General features: G+C 53.6%; 1 protein-coding gene across 4 annotated transcripts; it reads left to right on the forward strand.

Moving 5' to 3' along the window:
- The first annotated feature begins 1366 nt into the window (after positions 1-1366).
- Positions 1367-18151, forward strand: Impdh1 (inosine monophosphate dehydrogenase 1). Of its 4 annotated transcripts, none has more exons than XM_074063793.1 (15): positions 1367-1623; positions 5497-5598; positions 7638-7686; positions 10545-10646; positions 10765-10839; positions 11059-11265; positions 11418-11505; positions 12703-12902; positions 13501-13591; positions 13797-13892; positions 15137-15280; positions 15378-15522; positions 15806-15949; positions 16061-16144; positions 17384-18151. In XM_074063793.1, the coding sequence occupies exons 1-15, from the start codon at positions 1454-1456 to the stop codon at positions 17403-17405; spliced, it is 1719 nt and encodes a 572-aa protein (XP_073919894.1). In that variant the 5' UTR covers positions 1367-1453; the 3' UTR covers positions 17406-18151. The 4 variants fall into 4 exon arrangements, with proteins under 4 accessions (XP_073919894.1, XP_073919904.1, XP_020038445.1 ...); XM_074063803.1 differs by having other exon boundaries at positions 5500-5598; XM_020182856.2 differs by lacking the exon at positions 1367-1623 and adding an exon at positions 1650-2058.
- Positions 18152-18655: the final 504 nt, after the last annotated feature.

Raw genomic sequence — 18655 nt, forward strand, 5'->3', positions numbered from 1 at the left:
AAGAAGAATAAAGTTCAAGACCAACCATTGCATAGAGGGAGAAGGGTAGCAACTTGGGAGGCTGAGATCAGGAAGATCGTGGTTCAAGGCCAGCCAGGAGAAATAGCACTCCAGACTTCATCTCCAAAAGTAACCAGACCAAAAATGGACTGGAGGTGTAGCTCAAGTGGTAGAGCACCTACTTTGCAAGGGTGAAGTCCTGAATTCAAACCCCAGTCCTTCCAAGAACAAATTTAATCATTGCATGCATTCAATATCCTTTGTGAAATAGTTACGAAAATGTTTGGCCCATAGTTCTACTTTCTTGAAATGCATCTGAGTACCCCCAGTCCCTTGGTGTTTACCATTTGTTCCCTCAGGTTGTCATTTGTTTGTTTTACGGTACTGAAGTTTGAACTCGGGACTTACACCTTGAGTCACTCCACCATCCCTTTTTTGTGAAGGATTTTTTCAAGATAGGGTCTCACCAACTCTTTGCCCGGGCTGGCTTTGAACCGTGATCCTCCTGATCTCTGCTTCCTGAGTAGCTATGATTACAGAAGTGAGCCACCAGTGCCAAGCTCTCAGATTGTCATTTTTAAAAAAGTATATAGTATAAGAATTGTCAGCTATTCATTTTGTATCTACTCTTTCTTTTCAAATAAATTGCGTGGGGGCAGGAACTCTTGTTTTCCTTTGCCGTCTCTGCAAAGTGGTTTGTCGACGCTGACAGTGGTAACAAAGAGGAGATGGGAAAAGATGTGTTTTTTAGCCAAGAGATGAGTAAGTGTGCGCCCCACTCACTTGTTCTGGGGCACCCCAAGGAGGGCAAGAATAGGGCTTTTTCCTTAAGGAGGCTGCAGCCTGTTTTCCTCAGGTAGTGGCAAGCGATGGGTGTGGAACAACCTCTTTTCCTCCCATGTAAGACAGGGTGTGTTGAGTAGGCAAAAGGAGATGGACAGTGTCCCCGCCTCTTGCTCTAGCGCGGAAGGTCTGTGCACAGCCGCTAGGAGGCGCTCCAGGGGGCCATGCCAGCGTTCATACAAGGCCAAAGAACCCGCACCTGACACGGGAAGAACCCGGGCCTCAGCACGCCTTTCCTCTTCTGGCTTTTCTCAGATGGGGCCAGGAGAAACTGGAAGATCCAGACGGCAGGATCGGTCGGGATCGTTACCAGTTCCATCCTTGGAGAACACACACCCATCCTTTCCGATTTACCCTCGCAGATTCGGGACGGGAGAGACCGAGTAGCCAAGCAGAGGGGCGGGGTGCAGCAGCTTGCCAGGGGCGGAGCCCAATCGACTATCGAACCCCTCCAACCCGCGCCATTCGAACCCCGCCCCCGCCACGCATGCCCCGCCTCCGGAACCCAGAGCCCGCCCCCTCCCGGGCCCCACTGGTGCGCTCGCTGCCCAGCTGGGGCAGGGGAGCCTCCAGGCGGAGAGGCTCCCGCGCCTAGAGTCGCGGCCTCCGCATGGAGGGGCCGCTCGCCCTGCCACCGGACTCGGGGCTGCTCCCGCCGCCGCTGCAGGGAGGCGGAGTCGCCGCTGTTCCGGAGCCCGGAGCCCGGCAACACCCGGGACACGAGACCGCGGCGCAGCGGTACAGCGCTCGCCTGCTGCAGGCCGGCTACGAGCCGGAGAGGTGACGCCCAGAGCAGAGCGCGCGGGGAGCATCCGGGGCGGGTGGCCTAGGAGGGAGCGGCGGCTCCGGGAAACCAGTGGCGCTGTGGGGGAGGGGAGGAACCGGCCCATACACCCTTCCCCCCACGGCCTCCATCCCTAACTTCCCGAGACGCGGTTGAGCAGCCATGCACCCGGTTTTGGCTGAAGGATGCAGGCGGGCACAGTGCAAAGGGTTCGGTGCTGCATTACACCAGAGAGCAGGGGAAAGGTAGCAGATTGTAAAAACGCTCCCTAAAATCCTAGCCTCGGATCGGACCTTGACTGCACATACGACGACACTCGATCCAAGTGGCTCCAACTCCTGGGTACAAACAGTGCTTGTTGGAGTCCTTCTGTCCAACTTTGCTTCCTCCTCAGAAGTTTCCTCCTAGAACTATCTTCAGTACTCTTGCTGGTAAGGTGTGGGTGTCCGCACAGAGCGCTTCCCCAAGACCAGGTGAAAACCTCGCCCCTCCTCACAGTACACTGACGTCTGATGAGGCTGCCAGTCCAGCTCACCGCCTCATTAAGACTCAGGACCCCTTGCTTGGGTCTGGAAGGCAATGAAGGTCCCAGTAACAAGAGTGGAGGTAGCGAACTGGCCCTAGGAGAACTGGCTGAAAAGGAGAGGGCGGCTAATCTCTGGATTTTAGCGCAGTTTGAAATGCAATCCCACTGTCCTTCCGGTCCCGAGGATTTGGACTTCTTTCTCTGCCCAATCTGCTGGTGCTCAGCAGCTTGCGGAGGTGACCTGGCAGCTGGGTCTAGGGGGAGGGTGGTCTAGGGGAATTAGCCAGGTAGCTCTGCCTAGGGGCCTGCTTTCTTATATAATAAGGACTTTTAAAAGCTTAAGAGGCTTCAAAGCCCAGCAGGCTGCCTCTCTAGAATTGACAGGGGCTTAGGTAACCCCTATCCTTCTCCTGAGATTCAAATCCAGCTGTTGGGGTTCAGGGTGCTGAGTGACAGGGAGGAGCCACAGTAGGTGAGGGAGCCGCCTGGAGCACTTGGGTGTTTGATGGACGCAGTGCTTTGGTTAGAGCAGATATTGCAAAAAGTGTCATTACAGAGTTCAGGCTGGGGTCATTCTGCAGCATCCCTTCTCCAGATGTACTGCTACCTTAAGGGGCCATGCCAACCCCGCACACTCCTACCCTTCACTTAGGCTCAAAAGAGCCTGTATAAAACCCCAGCCAGGTGGGGTAATGAGATTCAGAACCTGCTGGCTAGACGCCCATTAACCTGGAGCTGTGGGAAGAGGCCAGGATTCCATGAGAAGTCCAGTGTTACCGTTCTCTGCCTTGAACTTGGTGAGCTGTGTCCCCTGTCCCAACTTAACAGTGCTAATGTGATTACCTTCCTCCCCTAAAAGTGTTTTGAAATCTTGTTACTTCAAACAGCCCAGACCAGATGGAGACATCTAGGTTCCCTGCCTGGACCTCAGTGCCTGCTGGCCCCTATTCCCCATAGTCTCCCTGATGGGTTCAGACTTGCCCCTCCTCCCTTGAAGCTGCTAGGTGGATAGTCTCAGGGGATCAACTACCTTTCCTCAGGCTGAGGAGGTCCACTGGTTGCTTGGGTGTCTCCTCCCCATGGAGGAAGCAGCTGGGGAAGCTCAGGAAGAGGGAGGAGGGACGCCAGCGGGCTGGATTAAGTCTCTGGAAAAGGACAGCCTAACCCAGAACTGAGCCCAGCAGCTTAGAGTAATGAGGAGCTCTGACACAGGTCAAAGCAGGAGGGGGCATGGGGCCATAAAGTCTGTAATCACTGGGAAGGTGACCCTCTCCACAACTTGGCCTCCTCTGGGACCCAGCATCCTAGACTGGGGGAGATGTCACATTAAGGTCACCTGAGAAGGCAGAACCCAGTTGCTGTCTTGGGCCCCAGCTCTGGCTGAACCCTAAATAGTACTCATTCTTGACCCATGCTGTTGCAGACTGTGACCAAAACAGGTCCCTTAGAGACCTGTGGGGGAGACCAGTGGGGCAGCCCGAGCTCTGAGCCTACCATTGGCATGGGGCCCTGTCCTTCTATAGCCAGAAAGGGCAGCTCTGAATGGTCATGCACTTTCTTTGCTGGTCTCACTGCTCTTGCCCAAGGTGACCAGTGAGAGGTCCTAGTGCTGGTCCCCCTTGGGATGCCCACTCCTGGGATGTGTCTCTGAGTGCTGGAGATTTGGGTCCTTCCCAGGCATCCTGGCAAGCGGACTCTAATTCTCACTCAGTTGGGAACCCCAACAACCCCTTTCTCCTTTCTGATGCCTGGGGGCCTTCAGAGGCCCCCATCAGGGGCTCTCCTTTGGGCTCCACTAGAGGGGAAGGAAGCTTGAGGGTCTGTGGTGTCCCCCTTCCCCTCTCCCCAGTAAGAGCTGAGGGGACATCTATGAGTCTCCTGGCTCTTAGCTCTGTGGGAGCTCTTCCTCCCCTCTGCACACAGATGGAACAGTCTATGTTTTCCTGGCAGGGTCCCTGGGGCATCACTGGGGAGGCTGGGCATCCCAGGGAGCCTCCTGGCTTGGAAGCCAAGGTTCCCCTGGGCCTGGCTGTCACCACACTGCTGAGAGGTAAACAAACCCAGCCCCCCAGGGCTGGGGAAGGAGGGAGCGCAAGCCACAGACAACACTCCTGCTGGGGAGAGGACTCTGCCAGTCTCATTCTTTCACCTCACTAGATGTTAGCTGTGGGAACTCCAGGACAGCAAGGGGGAGAGCCTTAGCAGTTCTGGTCAGGCCAGAAGGAAGGCACTGCCACCCCACCTTCTCCCATGTAAGAATCTTACTAACCCCAGGAAGAAATTTGGGTCTTGCTGGGTACTTGGGGCCACCCAACTTCTGCTTTGGGAAATTAAAAAAATTTCCTCGCTTCTGTCCTGATTTGTATGTATACTTACTTGTCTAAACCAGGCCTGCCAGTCTTCCCACCACACTACCCTTCCAAATGGAAACAAATTTTCCTCTTTGGGGGCCAACCCCCCCTGGTTTCTACACCATTTTTTTGAGCAGAGAATTGGGCCACTAGACTGAAGCCTTGGACCTTCTCTTCTCCCTTTTCTGAACTGTAGCTTTTGCGTCTATAAATGGGGGGATTTAATAATTGGCAATTGACAGATTGTGGAATAAATGTGATCATTTAAGAAAAAAATGCTTTGTAGACTGTAGAGGGTTGCAAGGCCGCCCAAAGGTCAAGCAGTGTCATTGTTTAAAATGCCTGCTCCCTAGGAATGATGTAGGAGTTGGGTCGGGGTTAGTGGTCCAACTTCCACCTCCTGTGTGTTAGGGAGCTGTGAGCCCAGACCAGTATCTTGGCCCCTGGTCTTGATCAGGGTCAGGGGATTAGTATTGGAGAAAGCAGAGGTACTCCTGCGGTTAGCAACGGGAGCCTCAGGCGCCCACTGCACCCAGTGAACGGGAGGGCCCAGGTTGGGGGCGAACCCTTGGAAGACAACTGCTGGGGTCCTGGGAAGCGCGCTGAGCGGCGGCGAAGGGGGCGTGTCCCGGCCTGGTTCGGCCCCCTCTTCCCGCAGGTCCCACGTCCCCCTCCCTCGCCGTGGCAGGCAGAGTCACTGTGCTTCTGCAGGCGGTCGGGCGTGTGCGCAACGGCAGCGGTAGCAGCGGCGGCCCAGCAGGGCCTTTGTGCAGCGCGGGGCGGAGGCAGCGGTCCCCGAGGGAGGGGCGGGAGGAGAGGGCGGCGCCCGGGGCTGCCCGCTGCTGCCGCAGCCCCCGCCCCCGGCTCGCCCGGCCCCCGGCTGCAGCGTGGCCGCGGCGTGCGCGTCAGCAGCAGCAGTGGCAGTGGCGGCAGCAGCAGCGGCGGCGGGGTGGCCCGCACGGGTGTTTATGTCGGGTCGCCGTGTCTCCCAGCAGCATGGCGGACTACCTGATCAGCGGCGGCACCGGCTACGTGCCCGAGGATGGGCTCACCGCGCAGCAGCTCTTCGCTAACGCCGATGGCCTCACCTACAAGTAAGTGCGGGGCTCCACTCCGCCTGGGTGCGCGCACCTCTGCACCACGGTCGCCAGTCCCCCGCCCTGCGTGTGTACAAGTTGACGCCCGGCACGCCCTGGCCCAATAAGAGTGACTTGGGGCCAGTGGGGGGCTGGGCAAGGGAAGGGAGGAGGCCCGCGCCCTGAGCAGATGGACGTGGCACAGCGACATCGCGGCCCTTGACCTGTTCCGCTCCTGGTCAGATTCTGGTGCAGCCTGTCCTCATCCTCCTGTCAGGGGCATCTTGGCCGCATGGAGAGGCCTTGAGGCGTGTTGGAAAGAGAGGTGTGGGAGTTCTGAGAAGACTTTAACCAGACCTTGGTCCAGGATGCCCTCTTCCTCCAAGCCTCCTCACAAGAGCAGGAGCTTCCCTGGAACCCAGATCAGGCAGCTACTTGATGTTGCTCCCCACCCTCCAGGGGCCCTGCCGGGGCGAGTAGGATGGCTCTTTTTTTTTCCCCACTGTCCACACAAGTGTGTGCCCCTGCCTGCCCACAGGTTGGCACTGGTGCCCACCTCTTCCCCATGAGTATTCTGTGACTACCACCCACAAGCTCACTCCACATGGAATTTTGGAGAAGGATGAAATTCTATACATCTGCTTCTAGCTTAGTTTGCCTTTTCTGTGGGCCCTAGGCCAATTGTCCTGCCGGCTGCAGGCCTGGCACTAGTTGTGCCTCCTGGCTGCAGGACTGTGTTCCTGCCAAGAAGGAGCATCAGAACTCAGGACTTGGGCAGAGTGGGGATGCTGGCGAGCTAACAGCATCCCTGACCTGTCTTCTGCCATCTCTACCCTGACTCTTAAGCATTCCTTCTTGGCAGGCGCTCTCCCTAAGCACCAGACACTGTGTCACTCCTGGGGAGGGTCCCCTCTTGCCTGCCCAGTGGCAAGGGGTGTATGTAATACTTAGAAAATGCTCACAGGCCCAGACTCTAGCATTTCTTCTTTGGCCTCTATGCAATCTACACAAGGAGGCCTCTGCCCTATACAGAGGGCTTCCAAGTCCTTTGTTGCTTTGGTGGTCTTTGGTGATGAGAGAGGGGGTATATCTTTGATATAGTTTTCACTGGAGTGTCCTTGGGGAACTCCTAGAAGTTTCTATAGGTCTTAGGGGACAAATTAACCACACCACTCCCACTCCGTGCCTTTTCCTTTCTGCACTAGGGGTGCCTCTTGCTTCCCTTAGCCAAGTTTAGAGTGTTCCTGAAGTGTGGAGCATTTTGGGTAAATTTTTCAAGGCCTGTCAAGCCTTCAGGCAGGTGGAGCCAATGGGGTGAGCCCTTGACCTGTGGCATTGCACCTAGATGTACCCTTGCAAGGCCTGCACTCTCCTTTTGGATTTCACTGTGACCCTGGCCACTGTAGTGTGGCCAGCTGCCACTCTGTGGCTGGTTCTAACTGTACGCCCTCCTTGTTCTGCTTTCCTGTCCTAACCATGTTTGTTAGTTGCTCCTGTCCCAGTGCCTGCTTTGTCAGAACATGCCCTACGCTCAACCCCCTGGGGTCCCTCCATGCTGCTTTGAACCTCATGTGACTCAGCACACCCCTGCCCTGGGGTGTGCTGAGGTGTGCAGTTTGTCCTTTGCTGGGTCTCGCTCATGTCTTGTTGCACTACAGAATTTGCTCAGGTTCTATGTATTCTGTGTTGACTTATTGTTTGCTCCTGTCAAGATTGAGAAGTTTTCAAGGACAGACATGTTGTGTGTGGCCATATGGGAACTTCTGTGTCCCTTGACAAACTCTGGAGGCAATGGATATATTTTGGTCCAACCATTTTGGTGGCATCCAGGTCCACAGACCTTCTGCCGTCTTTGACTGTACTACCTGGGGCTGGAGTAGGCAGGACATTAGTAGGGGGGAATGAGGAGGGTTCTTCCCATTGGAACAGCAGAAATGAGAGGGCCCCAGCCTCTCTTCTCTTGCCTTTTCTCCAGCCCTGTGCTGCCTCTTCTGTCATGGCAAGTCATGACTCTTTGGGGCACCCCTGCTTTCCAGTAACAATTTCTGTCTTTGCAGTGACTTTCTGATCCTCCCTGGATTCATAGACTTCATAGCTGATGAGGTGGTGAGTATCTCTTCCTTTGACACTGGGAGGGGACTGGTATATCATGGAGGATGCTGACTTCTTGTTCAAGGCAGGATGTGGGAGAGGCTTTTCTTCGGAATGTGGTGGGTATAGCCTTTATTGTTGAGGGCAAAGGCTTATAGCTGATGGGGCAAGGACAGAGGTAGCAGGGGGTAGAGGTGGTCCTGAGTGAGGGCCTTGCAAAGGGCCAGAGGAAGCCCTGTTACTGATGGAGGCTGGGAGGGAAGAGTCAGAAGGTTCAGAAAAGGCCTTGGGAGAGTAGGGCTCAGTTGTGGCTGCCTTATGAAGACCATAAGGATTGGATGTTGTATGAAATGCTGCGCACAAATGTGATAGAAGCTATAAAATTATGTACACTTTGAATACAGTGTTCAGTGAATGTTCACTGACCCCAGAAGGCACAAAAACTGGCAAGAGGGTTTGGAGGAGTAGGATTTTGGACAAATACAAGGAAACACAGGGCCTTACTTTCCATGAAGGTCTCAGAATGAGCCAAATCAATGAACAATTAGTATATAAAGATGAGAGGGGCAGCGATGATGGTGTAAGTCAGTTCAAGGAAAAGCTTGATGGTTCTATGATGAATTCAGGTGCATTAAAAAAATCATTTCTTTTGTTGCTGCTGTTATTTCTATTTATTCTGATCTGATTCTCATGAAAGACCAGAGGCTCTGTGTATGCCTAGATCATTTATGTGTTAGGGAAGCTCATGCTTAGCCTGTGTGTGCAGAGCTGACCCAAACAGATTTTTAGTGGGAAATTTGGGCTATTCTGGATATTTCTCTTATGACAGCAACCAGGAAGCCTTCTTGGTCCCTGTTTAGTTTAACAAAGTTTACTCAGCACCCTGGCTTTGTGCCAGATCTTGGGCTGGCTGCTAGGAAGAGAAGGGCTGAAAAGATCCCTGTCTGCCTGCTGGCCTCTTGTCAGGAAGGCAGTGGCTCTTTTGTCACATGGTTCATGTGTAGAAGGTGACATTTTCTAGGCCATGGGGCCAGGGCTCTGGTTCAGGGTCTGTGACTTCAAGGGCCTGTGAATCTCAAAAGTGAAATACCAAAATCTGTGTCTGGGTGTTTTGGAGCTAGGGTCAACAGCTGTTGACTTGAATCTCAGAGATCTGACCTTATATACCATTTGTAGACAGATGACTCCCAAATGTATTTAGGTTGGGACATTTGCACACACATAATGAGATATCTTGGGAATGGACTCAAGTCTAAACCAGAGTTCATTTATGTTCCATATACATGCACCTTACATGTATAGCCTGAAAGTAATTTCATACAATATTTAGCACAACTACATTTTGATTGTGACCTGTCACATGAGGTCAGATGAGGCACCAGTGACCAAAAAGTTTTAGATTTTGGAGCATTATTGTCTTGGGAACCTTCAGATTATGAATGCTCACCTGTACTTCAATCCTGACTCTTCTCTTGAGCTCTACACCCTTTGTTACTCACTCTCCTGGATGGCTAATAGATGCTTTCTCCTACCTCCCCATCTTAGCCCTTGTCACCCAAAACACACCTACCACATGCTCCCAATGTTACCTGGCCTCATTGTCTTTTGTGGCCTTCATGTCGACCGAAATCACTTTGTGTGTCTCGTACCTGCCATTTTTGTTGTTGTTGGCAGTTCTGGGGGTTGAACTCAGGGTTTGCACTGTACATTGTACATTGGTTAGATCGCCCCCCTTTCATCTCCCCCAGGCCACCCCCTCCCTGTCCCACTTAGAGTAATTATCAGAGGTTTCATCATTCTATTTCCTTTATGTCTATGAAGCTCCTCACCCCTATTTCTTCATCTCATCTCCTCCATTCACCCTCCTCTCTTCCATCAGTACCCCCCTAAACCGAACCTGTTCTACAGTACTGCCTATGATTATTAATTCCTAAGTCAAGGTTCAAAGAGGTTTCTCCAAAAGCATTTATGTCTTAACCAAGATGACTTATTCACTATTCCCCCAAGTGGTTATTTTTGAGATAGGATCTTGCTTTATGCCTGGGCCAGCCTGGACCATGATCCTATTTGTGCTTCTCTGTGTAGCTGGAATGACAGGTACATGCCACTATGCCCAGCCACTGATTGAGATGGGGTCTTGTGAACTTTTTGCCTGGGCTGGCTTTGAACCATGATCCTCCTGATCCCTGCTTCCTGAGTAGCTAGGATTAGAGGCTTAAGCCATTGCCTCTGGCCACACCTGTCATTTTTCTTTCTATGTGAAACATAGCTCTCTGTGTTGTTCACTTCTATGCCCAAGGGCCTGTCCTGGTGTAGGACACACATAAGCACTGGTGAGTGTTTGTCCAGTGCAGATAAAAACCCTTCAAATGAACATGTAGGATGTGACTACATAGAGATTGGTCAGGACAGAGGGGCAGGGTGAGTAGAGAAGATGTTCTATAAATAAAGCATATTGGGGGAATAGTGAATAAGTCATCTTGGTTAAGACATAAATGCTTTTGGAGAAACCTCTTTGAACCTTGACTTAGGAATTAATAATCATAGACAGTACTGTAGAACAGGTTCGGTTTAGGGGGGTACTGATGGAAGAGAGGAGGGTGAATGGAGGAGATGAGATGAAGAAATAGGGGTGAGGGACTTCATAGACATAAAGGAAATAGAATGATGAAACCTCTGATAATTACTCTAAGTGGGACAGGGAGGGGGTGGCCTGGGGGAGATGAAAAGGGGGGCGATCTAACCAATGTACAATGTAAGGTTATTCAGAACTGTCACAACAAATGAATAATGAACATATGCTAATAAAATGGGGGGAAAGAAAAAACAAAACAAAAAAAAACCCTTCAAATGAACTGTGCTTCCATCTTCAGGACTTGACGTCAGCCCTGACACGAAAGATTACACTGAAGACACCACTGATCTCCTCTCCCATGGACACTGTGACAGAGGCTGATATGGCCATCGCAATGGCTGTGAGTCCCACTCCTGGGTGGGGATCCCCCAGGACCAGGGGGCTGAACAGGGTGGGTTATGCAGAGGGGCAGGACTGAGGAGCCCCTGGCTCTGACTACACTTCCCTTCCATCCCCAGCTTATGGGAGGAATTGGCTTCATTCACCACAACTGCACCCCAGAGTTCCAGGCCAATGAGGTGCGGAAGGTCAAGGCAAGTACCAGGCCCATGCCCAGAAAGATGCCACCTGGCAGGCCCTGCCTTGCAGACCCTGCTGTCCTTCCTCATAGCTCTGAAGCCTGATGCATCTCCTGGTCCATCACTTTGGGGTCTTGGATGCCCTTCCTCACAGTAGTGCACAGGGCTCAGTCCGTATTTTCCCACTGGCCCCATGGCTTTCTTTCACCCTTTCCTTCCGTTTTCTGCCCACAGAAGTTTGAGCAGGGCTTCATCACAGACCCTGTGGTACTGAGCCCCTCGCACACTGTGGGCGATGTGCTGGAGGCCAAGATACGGCATGGTTTCTCTGGCATCCCCATCACTGCAACAGGCACCATGGGCAGCAAGCTGGTGGGCATTGTCACCTCCCGGGACATTGACTTCCTTGCTGAAAAAGACCACACCACCCTCCTCAGTGAGGTACCTACAGGACAGGGAAAATGGGGTTGGGGTGCAAAAAAGTCCCCACACCTTCAGTCCCCAGGCTGGTGTCTGTGACCAAGGACCAGAGGGAGGCCTGGCTCCTTCTCTCTCACCTGCCAACCTGCAGGCAAATGTTCCTGGCCCCACAGGTGATGACGCCACGGATGGAGCTGGTGGTGGCTCCAGCAGGTGTGACATTGAAAGAGGCAAATGAGATCCTGCAGCGCAGCAAAAAAGGTACTGAGGAGTAGACAGCCCATCACACCAGCTCCCTGTTCCAGGTCCCTCCATTCCTTCACAGCCTTTGTCCCAGTACCACTCTGGGCCATAGGGAAAGTTTTGATGACACCAAGCAGGCTGGAGCATGATTTCCAATTTTCCAATGCCATTCTTCTGATTTTGGGAAACCCATTCCTAAGTCAGAATCTTCACACTGTGATTCCCAAAACCAGTCCTATGAGGTGCTTGTCCCCCGAAAAGGGCATTGTGGTCTTAAAAGCCTAGGAAAGGGCTGAGTGGTATGAATATGTACTTAACATGAGCAAGGCCTTGGGTTTGATCCCCAGCACAGCAAAAACTATTAAAAAGTCTGGAATGGACTGGAGGCATGGCTCAAGTTGTAGAGTACCTGCTTTGGAAGCATAAAGCCCTGAGTTCAAAGCCCAGTCCCACCAAAAAAAAAGAAAAACAACTAAAAGTCTGGAAAATCCTGCTTTTTTATGTCTTCCCTTCTGCATAAAAACTTGTATATTAGAGCAGGGTATAGTGGCACACACCTGTTATCCCAGCTCTCCAGAATCTAAGGCAGAAGGATGGTGAATTTGAGGCCACCCTGGGCTATGTAGTGAGCTCAAAAGATAAATAAGTAAAATAAATAAAAAGTAAGGTCTGGTAGAGTACCTGCCTAACACTTCCCCAAGTTAAAAAAAAAAGTCCACTGGCTTACTAAATGCTCTGAAAAGTCCTATAAATTTATTTGACATTAAAGTTGTTTATATATCCTTCACTAAGTCTCTTTGGGCTGTTGTTCTCTGGTCCACAGGGGAGAGATCTGTGGGCTTTGTACTGGGCAAAGCACATGTGCCCCTCCACATAGCTCACATTTGTGGTTTGTCTGGGAGTTTCCAAAACCATAGTGATTTGTGGCCCAGAAAGTGAAAAGCCACCAGTACTCAGAGGCTGCGCCTCTCTCCAGGACAGGCAGCAGGACAGGAAGAGCACTGGAACCTGCTTGTCTGGGAGGTTTCTTTGCTTCCTGTTCCTTGGGAAGAGCACCACATCCTTTGGGGCACTTCCTGGGTGGGTGCTGTCACCTAGTGGCTGCTTTGGGTACTTCAGTGAAATCTGGTGTGGTGCGTTTTCATCTTCACCCCCCAAACACACATCACCCAACCTCCTGGTGTTTCTTCATGTCACCACTGCTTTCATGGTCAGGGAAGCTGCCTATTGTCAATGACCGTGATGAACTGGTGGCCATCATTGCGCGCACGGACCTGAAGAAGAATCGAGACTACCCTCTAGCCTCCAAGGACTCCCACAAGCAGCTGCTGTGCGGGGCAGCTGTGGGCACCCGCGAGGATGACAAATACCGCCTGGACCTGCTCACCCAGGCTGGAGCCGATGCCATAGTACTGGTGAGGAGATGGCGCTTCTCTAAAGTTTAGGCTTAGGAGGCCCCGTGTTCACTGCTAATTTAGCCTGTGACCTTCCCTGTTGCTGTTCCTCCTCTCAGCTTCTGCCTACTCCCCCGTGTCAATATCAGGCACTGTCTTGTAGGCCCCTGAGGATCACCTCATGCATGAGTTGACCATAATAATTATAGCTCACATTTACCGAGAGCCTCCCCCACCGCACACTTACATATATATATTTGCTCATTTAGTCTTTGCAATAGCACCTTAGGAGACAGCAGCCGTACGCAGTTGTAGATAAACGGAGGCTAAGTAATTTCCCTTGGTTAGTGATTGGTGTGAACAGGATGCTAATCTCCTTTCTTTGTGGGTGGACCCCATCGGGGTAGGAAGAGACTCTGTCTGTACCTTAGTGCTTAACGTTCTGGAAAAGCAGGCTGCTTTGAAAATTAGCTTGGAGTTGTCAAGTGACATTCAAGAAAAAGAAAGAGCACTTTCATAAGTTTTCCTATGAGTTCAGGGGTTCATCCACTTAGGGTCCTTCTCCCTCAGTGCCGAGCCGCAGCTGTCTAGTCTAAGCTGTCCTGTCCCCTGCTCACAGGATTCCTCCCAAGGGAACTCGGTGTATCAGATCGCCATGGTGCACTACATCAAGCAGAAGTACCCCCACCTTCAGGTGATTGGGGGGAATGGTGAGTGTGGAATCCTCTCTTCTGTCCTCTTTACTGTCCTTCAGCACCTCTAGGTGATGGCATTGCTCCTGGAATGGGGGACAGTGGGCAGGATGGGTTTTGGACACTTTGGTCGGGGGACTAGACCGAGATCCTAAGAAGCCCCTGGGCAGATTGGGGACATCTATCCTTAAATTGTTCCTCTGTCTACCTCCCCCACCCCCAGTGGTGACAGCAGCCCAAGCCAAGAACCTGATTGACGCTGGTGTGGACGGGCTGCGTGTGGGCATGGGCTGTGGATCCATCTGCATCACCCAGGAAGGTGGGTGACCATAGGAGGTGGAGTGACTGCCATTTAGAGCCACCCAGGTCTATCATTGGCCCTGGTGCCATGCTCTTGTTTTGCATAGCAACTGCTTGTCCTGCCAGGTCCTTCATGGGATGGTAGACTTGGGGTGATCCAGGCATAGGTTCCATCCCATCCAGTTCATAGTCTTGGAGGCGGGTGTAAGTAGATGAAGGCATGAGAGTTTGGGAGTGCGCTAGCTTGCTTCTCAGACTCTGGTCAAGGAAGCTCAGTCTGGAGGCCCAAGGTTGATGTGATGTTTTCCCTGGATGTATGTCAGAAGCCAGCTAAGGGCTTGGATTGGATTGGTAACAAGGCAGATGCCTAAGGCACGAAGACATGTCCCGAAACATATGGGGAGACCGTAAACCCACATTACCTTATGGTGATAGCAGAATAGAGGAGGGTGAGTTCTACTGTGTCACAAAGCCCTCTTGAAGGGTGGGTCCCTCAACATGGAAGGGAGAAGGGGCAACCTGACCTGTGTCCACCTGTGTGCTTGAGAAGAACCTTCTGGGAGGCTGGTGTCTGACTTGTGAGGTGACTGTCTGGACTAGTTGGGTCTGGCTTGGAGAGATGGATCTGGCCCATCTGCCTTCCCTGTCTCAAACCTATCCCCAGTTTGGTCTTCAGAGCCTCCGCCTTTTAACTTCAGCCTTTACCTTAGTTGACTCCCCTGTTGAAACATGGGCCTTTCTCACTTCATGAATATTAACTGAGCACCTACTGTGTGCCAGGCAGTATTCTAAGCTTTGTATCCATCCCTAGCAAAGTGTTGGCTCCTTTGAATTCTCATTTACCCTATACATAAGGGCCTTGGACAACTAAAGAAACGCAAACCAGTATCCCAAAGGAGGCCATAAGTACCTGCCCCTAGTCACAGCTTTTGCAAATGGAAGCTTTGTTGGGGAGCTTGTGCATCCAAAACAGATAATGCTAGGGACCACTAGTCTTAGGGTGCTATACTGTGAAGGCCAGTACAGATTCCCCCATCCAGGTCCCCTGTAGTGGTATTGCAGAGTGTGGCCCAGGTCCCTGGAGTGACATTTCCTCCTAATATTACTTATTGGCACCTATCTTAGGCATCAGAAATACCATCCCACCCCCACCCCATTCCTTCCCCAGAGTGGCCATAGATACAAGGAACTGAAATCACCCTGTGCCTGGCCCCAGTGCTGCTGTTGACTCATCTCTGTCCTGTGTACCCCATTCTCCCGCAGTGATGGCCTGTGGCCGGCCCCAGGGCACTGCCGTATACAAGGTGGCTGAGTACGCCCGACGCTTTGGTGTGCCAGTCATAGCTGATGGTGGCATCCAGACTGTGGGGCATGTGGTCAAAGCCCTGGCCCTTGGAGCCTCCACAGGTGAGGGGAGGGCCTCCAGTTTGGTTGGGTGGAGCTGGTAGTCAGCAAGGGCAGTAGGGAGCTGTGGTTGCAAGCACTGACCCCTTGACCTCTGCAGTGATGATGGGCTCCCTGCTGGCTGCCACTACAGAGGCCCCTGGTGAGTACTTCTTCTCTGATGGGGTGAGGCTCAAGAAGTACCGGGGCATGGGCTCGCTGGATGCCATGGAGAAGAGCAGCAGCAGCCAGAAACGATACTTTAGGTATGTTCTCCAGGCCCCAGCCCTGGCAGATCATATGCTCAGGGGCCTGGACCTCCCCAGATTGCATTCACCCTTGTGTCCCAGTTCTGGAAACTGAGGCACAGCCATATGTAGGGCCTGGGCCTCCTGAGCTGGAGGCCGTGCTTATCTCTGCTGTAGTCTAACACATGGCTACCATGGGGACCCTTCTGGGTGACATCCTCCCTGCCTAGATCCTGGAGAGATGGAGTGGGGTTTTCTGAGCCTCAGGCTGCTGGGCTCAGCCTCCCCACCCTCCACACAGCGAAGGGGATAAGGTGAAGATCGCACAGGGTGTCTCGGGTTCCATCCAGGACAAAGGTTCCATTCAGAAGTTTGTACCCTACCTCATAGCGGGGATCCAGCATGGCTGCCAGGACATCGGGGCCCGGAGCCTGTCTGTTCTGCGGTGAGTGCTGCAACTAGAGGAGTCATTGGTTGGGGATCCTTGGGAGGTTTCCCTCTCTCCTGCTTTCTTTCTGCCTGGGTGCCCCTGACTTGCTCACTTGCCCACCTGCAGGTCCATGATGTACTCAGGAGAGCTCAAGTTCGAGAAGCGGACCATGTCGGCCCAGATTGAGGGTGGTGTGCACGGCCTGCACTCGTAAGTGGGAGGCCTCCTTGCTCTCACTGGCTGGTGCTGGGTTGGACAAGTTGTGCAGTTTCAGAGGCCAGGCTGAGGTTCCAGGGCCCCAGGGACCAGGGGTGGATGCTACTGCAGGATAATCCTGTCACGTGGTCCACAAGGCCCATCCCACCCTGGAACCTTGTCCTGGAGCCCCTATGCAGGCCAGCTGCTTCCCTCCCCTCGGGTATTTACCTGAACAGGGCACAGGAGGTGTGGCCACTGGCTGTACCTGCGCTCCGAGCCCTTGCTTGCTCAGGAAGCTTGGTGGCTGGTGGCAGGGGCTGGTGGTGCTAGGTTCTTGCTGGTGGTGGCCCCAGGCAGGCAGGCAGAAGATGGGGGCATGAGCCCTCTGGTGGGGAGAACGGCAGAGAGACAGATGCCAGGGCCAGCGCTGGGGCAACTGTGGGTGGGGGCAGAGCTAGTTGACAGCAGTAGTTGCAGGCATGCGGCCCGCCCTGGTCAAGAGGGCCCAGCTCCCCACGCATAGGCGGGCATCTAACCTGTGTCTCTTTCTGCCCCACCCTCCCATAGCTATACCTTTCTGCCGTGTAAGTAACTGCGCTGCCCGGGCCAGGCGTAGAGTAGTGCAGGGGCCATCTGGGTGGGACCTGGGCTGGGAGGATGGACATGGGGTTGGGGGCGGCACTGGGGTGTAATCATGGGACACAGACCCCTCCCCCATCCCCAGCACCATGATGGCAGAGGCTAGCTGTGGCCCTTCAGCAGCTGAAACCCACATCCCCTTTTGGAGTGCAGAGAGATGCCTGTGACCACAGGCCTGAGGCCTCATCTTTAATTGGACCCAGTGAGGGGCCAGGGCCACCCTATGTGCAGAAGTGGAGTGGACACAGGGCTGCAGAGGTTGAGCTTCTGGTCAGAGCCTGCTCTGTGAGGATGGCTGTACCTTCCTGAGCCATTTCTCCACCCCAGGCACTGAGGCTAGCCCACTCATATGTGGCCCTGGCCAGGAGCATGGCTGTCTCTGGGCTTGGCATAGTTCTTGAGGGAGCCCTGGCTTGGGGCGGACAGAGGGGCATAGTTCAGAGGGAGCCCTGGCCAGGGCCGCTTTTTGCCTCCTCTCACTGCTATGGCTGAGAGGCGGGCTCTGCAGCTCCCTGCCCTCTCCCAAATCTAAGGGTCCCTGGGTTAGGAGATGTTGAGAGAGAACAGAGTCCACACACCCACTCTTGGTCCCCTCTTGCATTGTCCCCACAGTTACGAGAAGCGGCTGTACTGAGGAGAGCGGTGGAGGCCGAGGCAGTGGAGGGGGCACACCGCAGGGTCCCCTTTCAGGCACAACCTCCCTCCATAACTGAACGGTCCATGGATTTGCACTACGGGTTCCCCAGCTCCTTTCCAGGGAGAGAGGAGGGGAGGCCCTGGGGGGGCTTTGGCCCCTCTCTGGGTAACCCCCGCAGAGTCAGGATGCTCCCTGGGCCAGGTTGCCCTGGGAGCCCCCAGGTTCCCCCTTCCTCAGTCCCATGAGCCTAGCCAGTCCGGGCTCTCAGGCCCTGTGCCTGCCTCAGGTCTTTCTCGCTGCAGCCTGCTCCAGCCAGACTCCCACTCTTAGGGCAGGTGGCCCTTCCTGGCTTCTCCTGTAGGGCACCTCTCTCCTTGCCCCCTCCCCCAGGAAATGGTGCTCTCCTGGCCCTGCCGCTGGCCCCTTCTTGGGCTGCTGCCCTCTCAGCCATGTGGCACTTTGGGCTCCTGACCTAGGCCAGGGGGAGGTCTCTGCCCCCTTCCCCTGGCCTGAGGCTACCCCTGGGCCCTGCTCCTCAGGCCACTCCCCTATCCCTGAACCTGGGAAGGAGGCTGCCCTGATAATAGCCACCTGCCCATCATTCCTGACTCATCATCATCCCCAGGTGTACCATTCCTGCCCTTTCCTCTCAGCTGCAGTTGAAGGCTTTAACTTTGCACACTTTGGGGTCAGAGCTGTGTCATTGTATACTAAATAATCTGAATAAATCAAGCAGGTCTCAATGCCTCCACCATCCTGTCTCTGTCCCTTGCCTATTGGGTGGCTGGTCTCTGTCCTGGTGTTAAACTGGAGCCCCATCAGAGCCAGACCTCCCCCAAGAAGATGAGCAAGGGGTTGCAGTGCTCGAGAGGATACTGGTGCAGGTGAGCTATGGGGCAGGTCTCCAGGCCTGTGCCAGCAGGCCAGCAGCTACTCCAGGTGTAGAAGACCAGGATTGGGGACCTCATGGGTGGTTGTTAAAAAGCCCCCACTTCAGCTTGTAATTCCAAACTTTGCAGCTCAGGCAAAGAAGTACAGCATAGCAGTGGCCCTGACCATCAGGCCAGTACCTGTGACCAAGCACTGCTCAGACACACCGTGGGTATAAGGCAGCGTGGATGAGCTCTCCCCACTCCCATGTCGCTCAGGACTCTTCCTCTTGTGGGGCAGACTGCTCCTTGGGCTACTGAGTACTTCCTAGAGTTGGGGGGGTCTTGGGATGTTCATGTTGCCTTTCTGTGCTGGTG

The sequence above is a fragment of the Castor canadensis genome, chromosome 2 (assembly GCF_047511655.1).
Source record: "Castor canadensis chromosome 2, mCasCan1.hap1v2, whole genome shotgun sequence".
Classification (NCBI taxonomy): domain Eukaryota; kingdom Metazoa; phylum Chordata; class Mammalia; order Rodentia; family Castoridae; genus Castor; species Castor canadensis.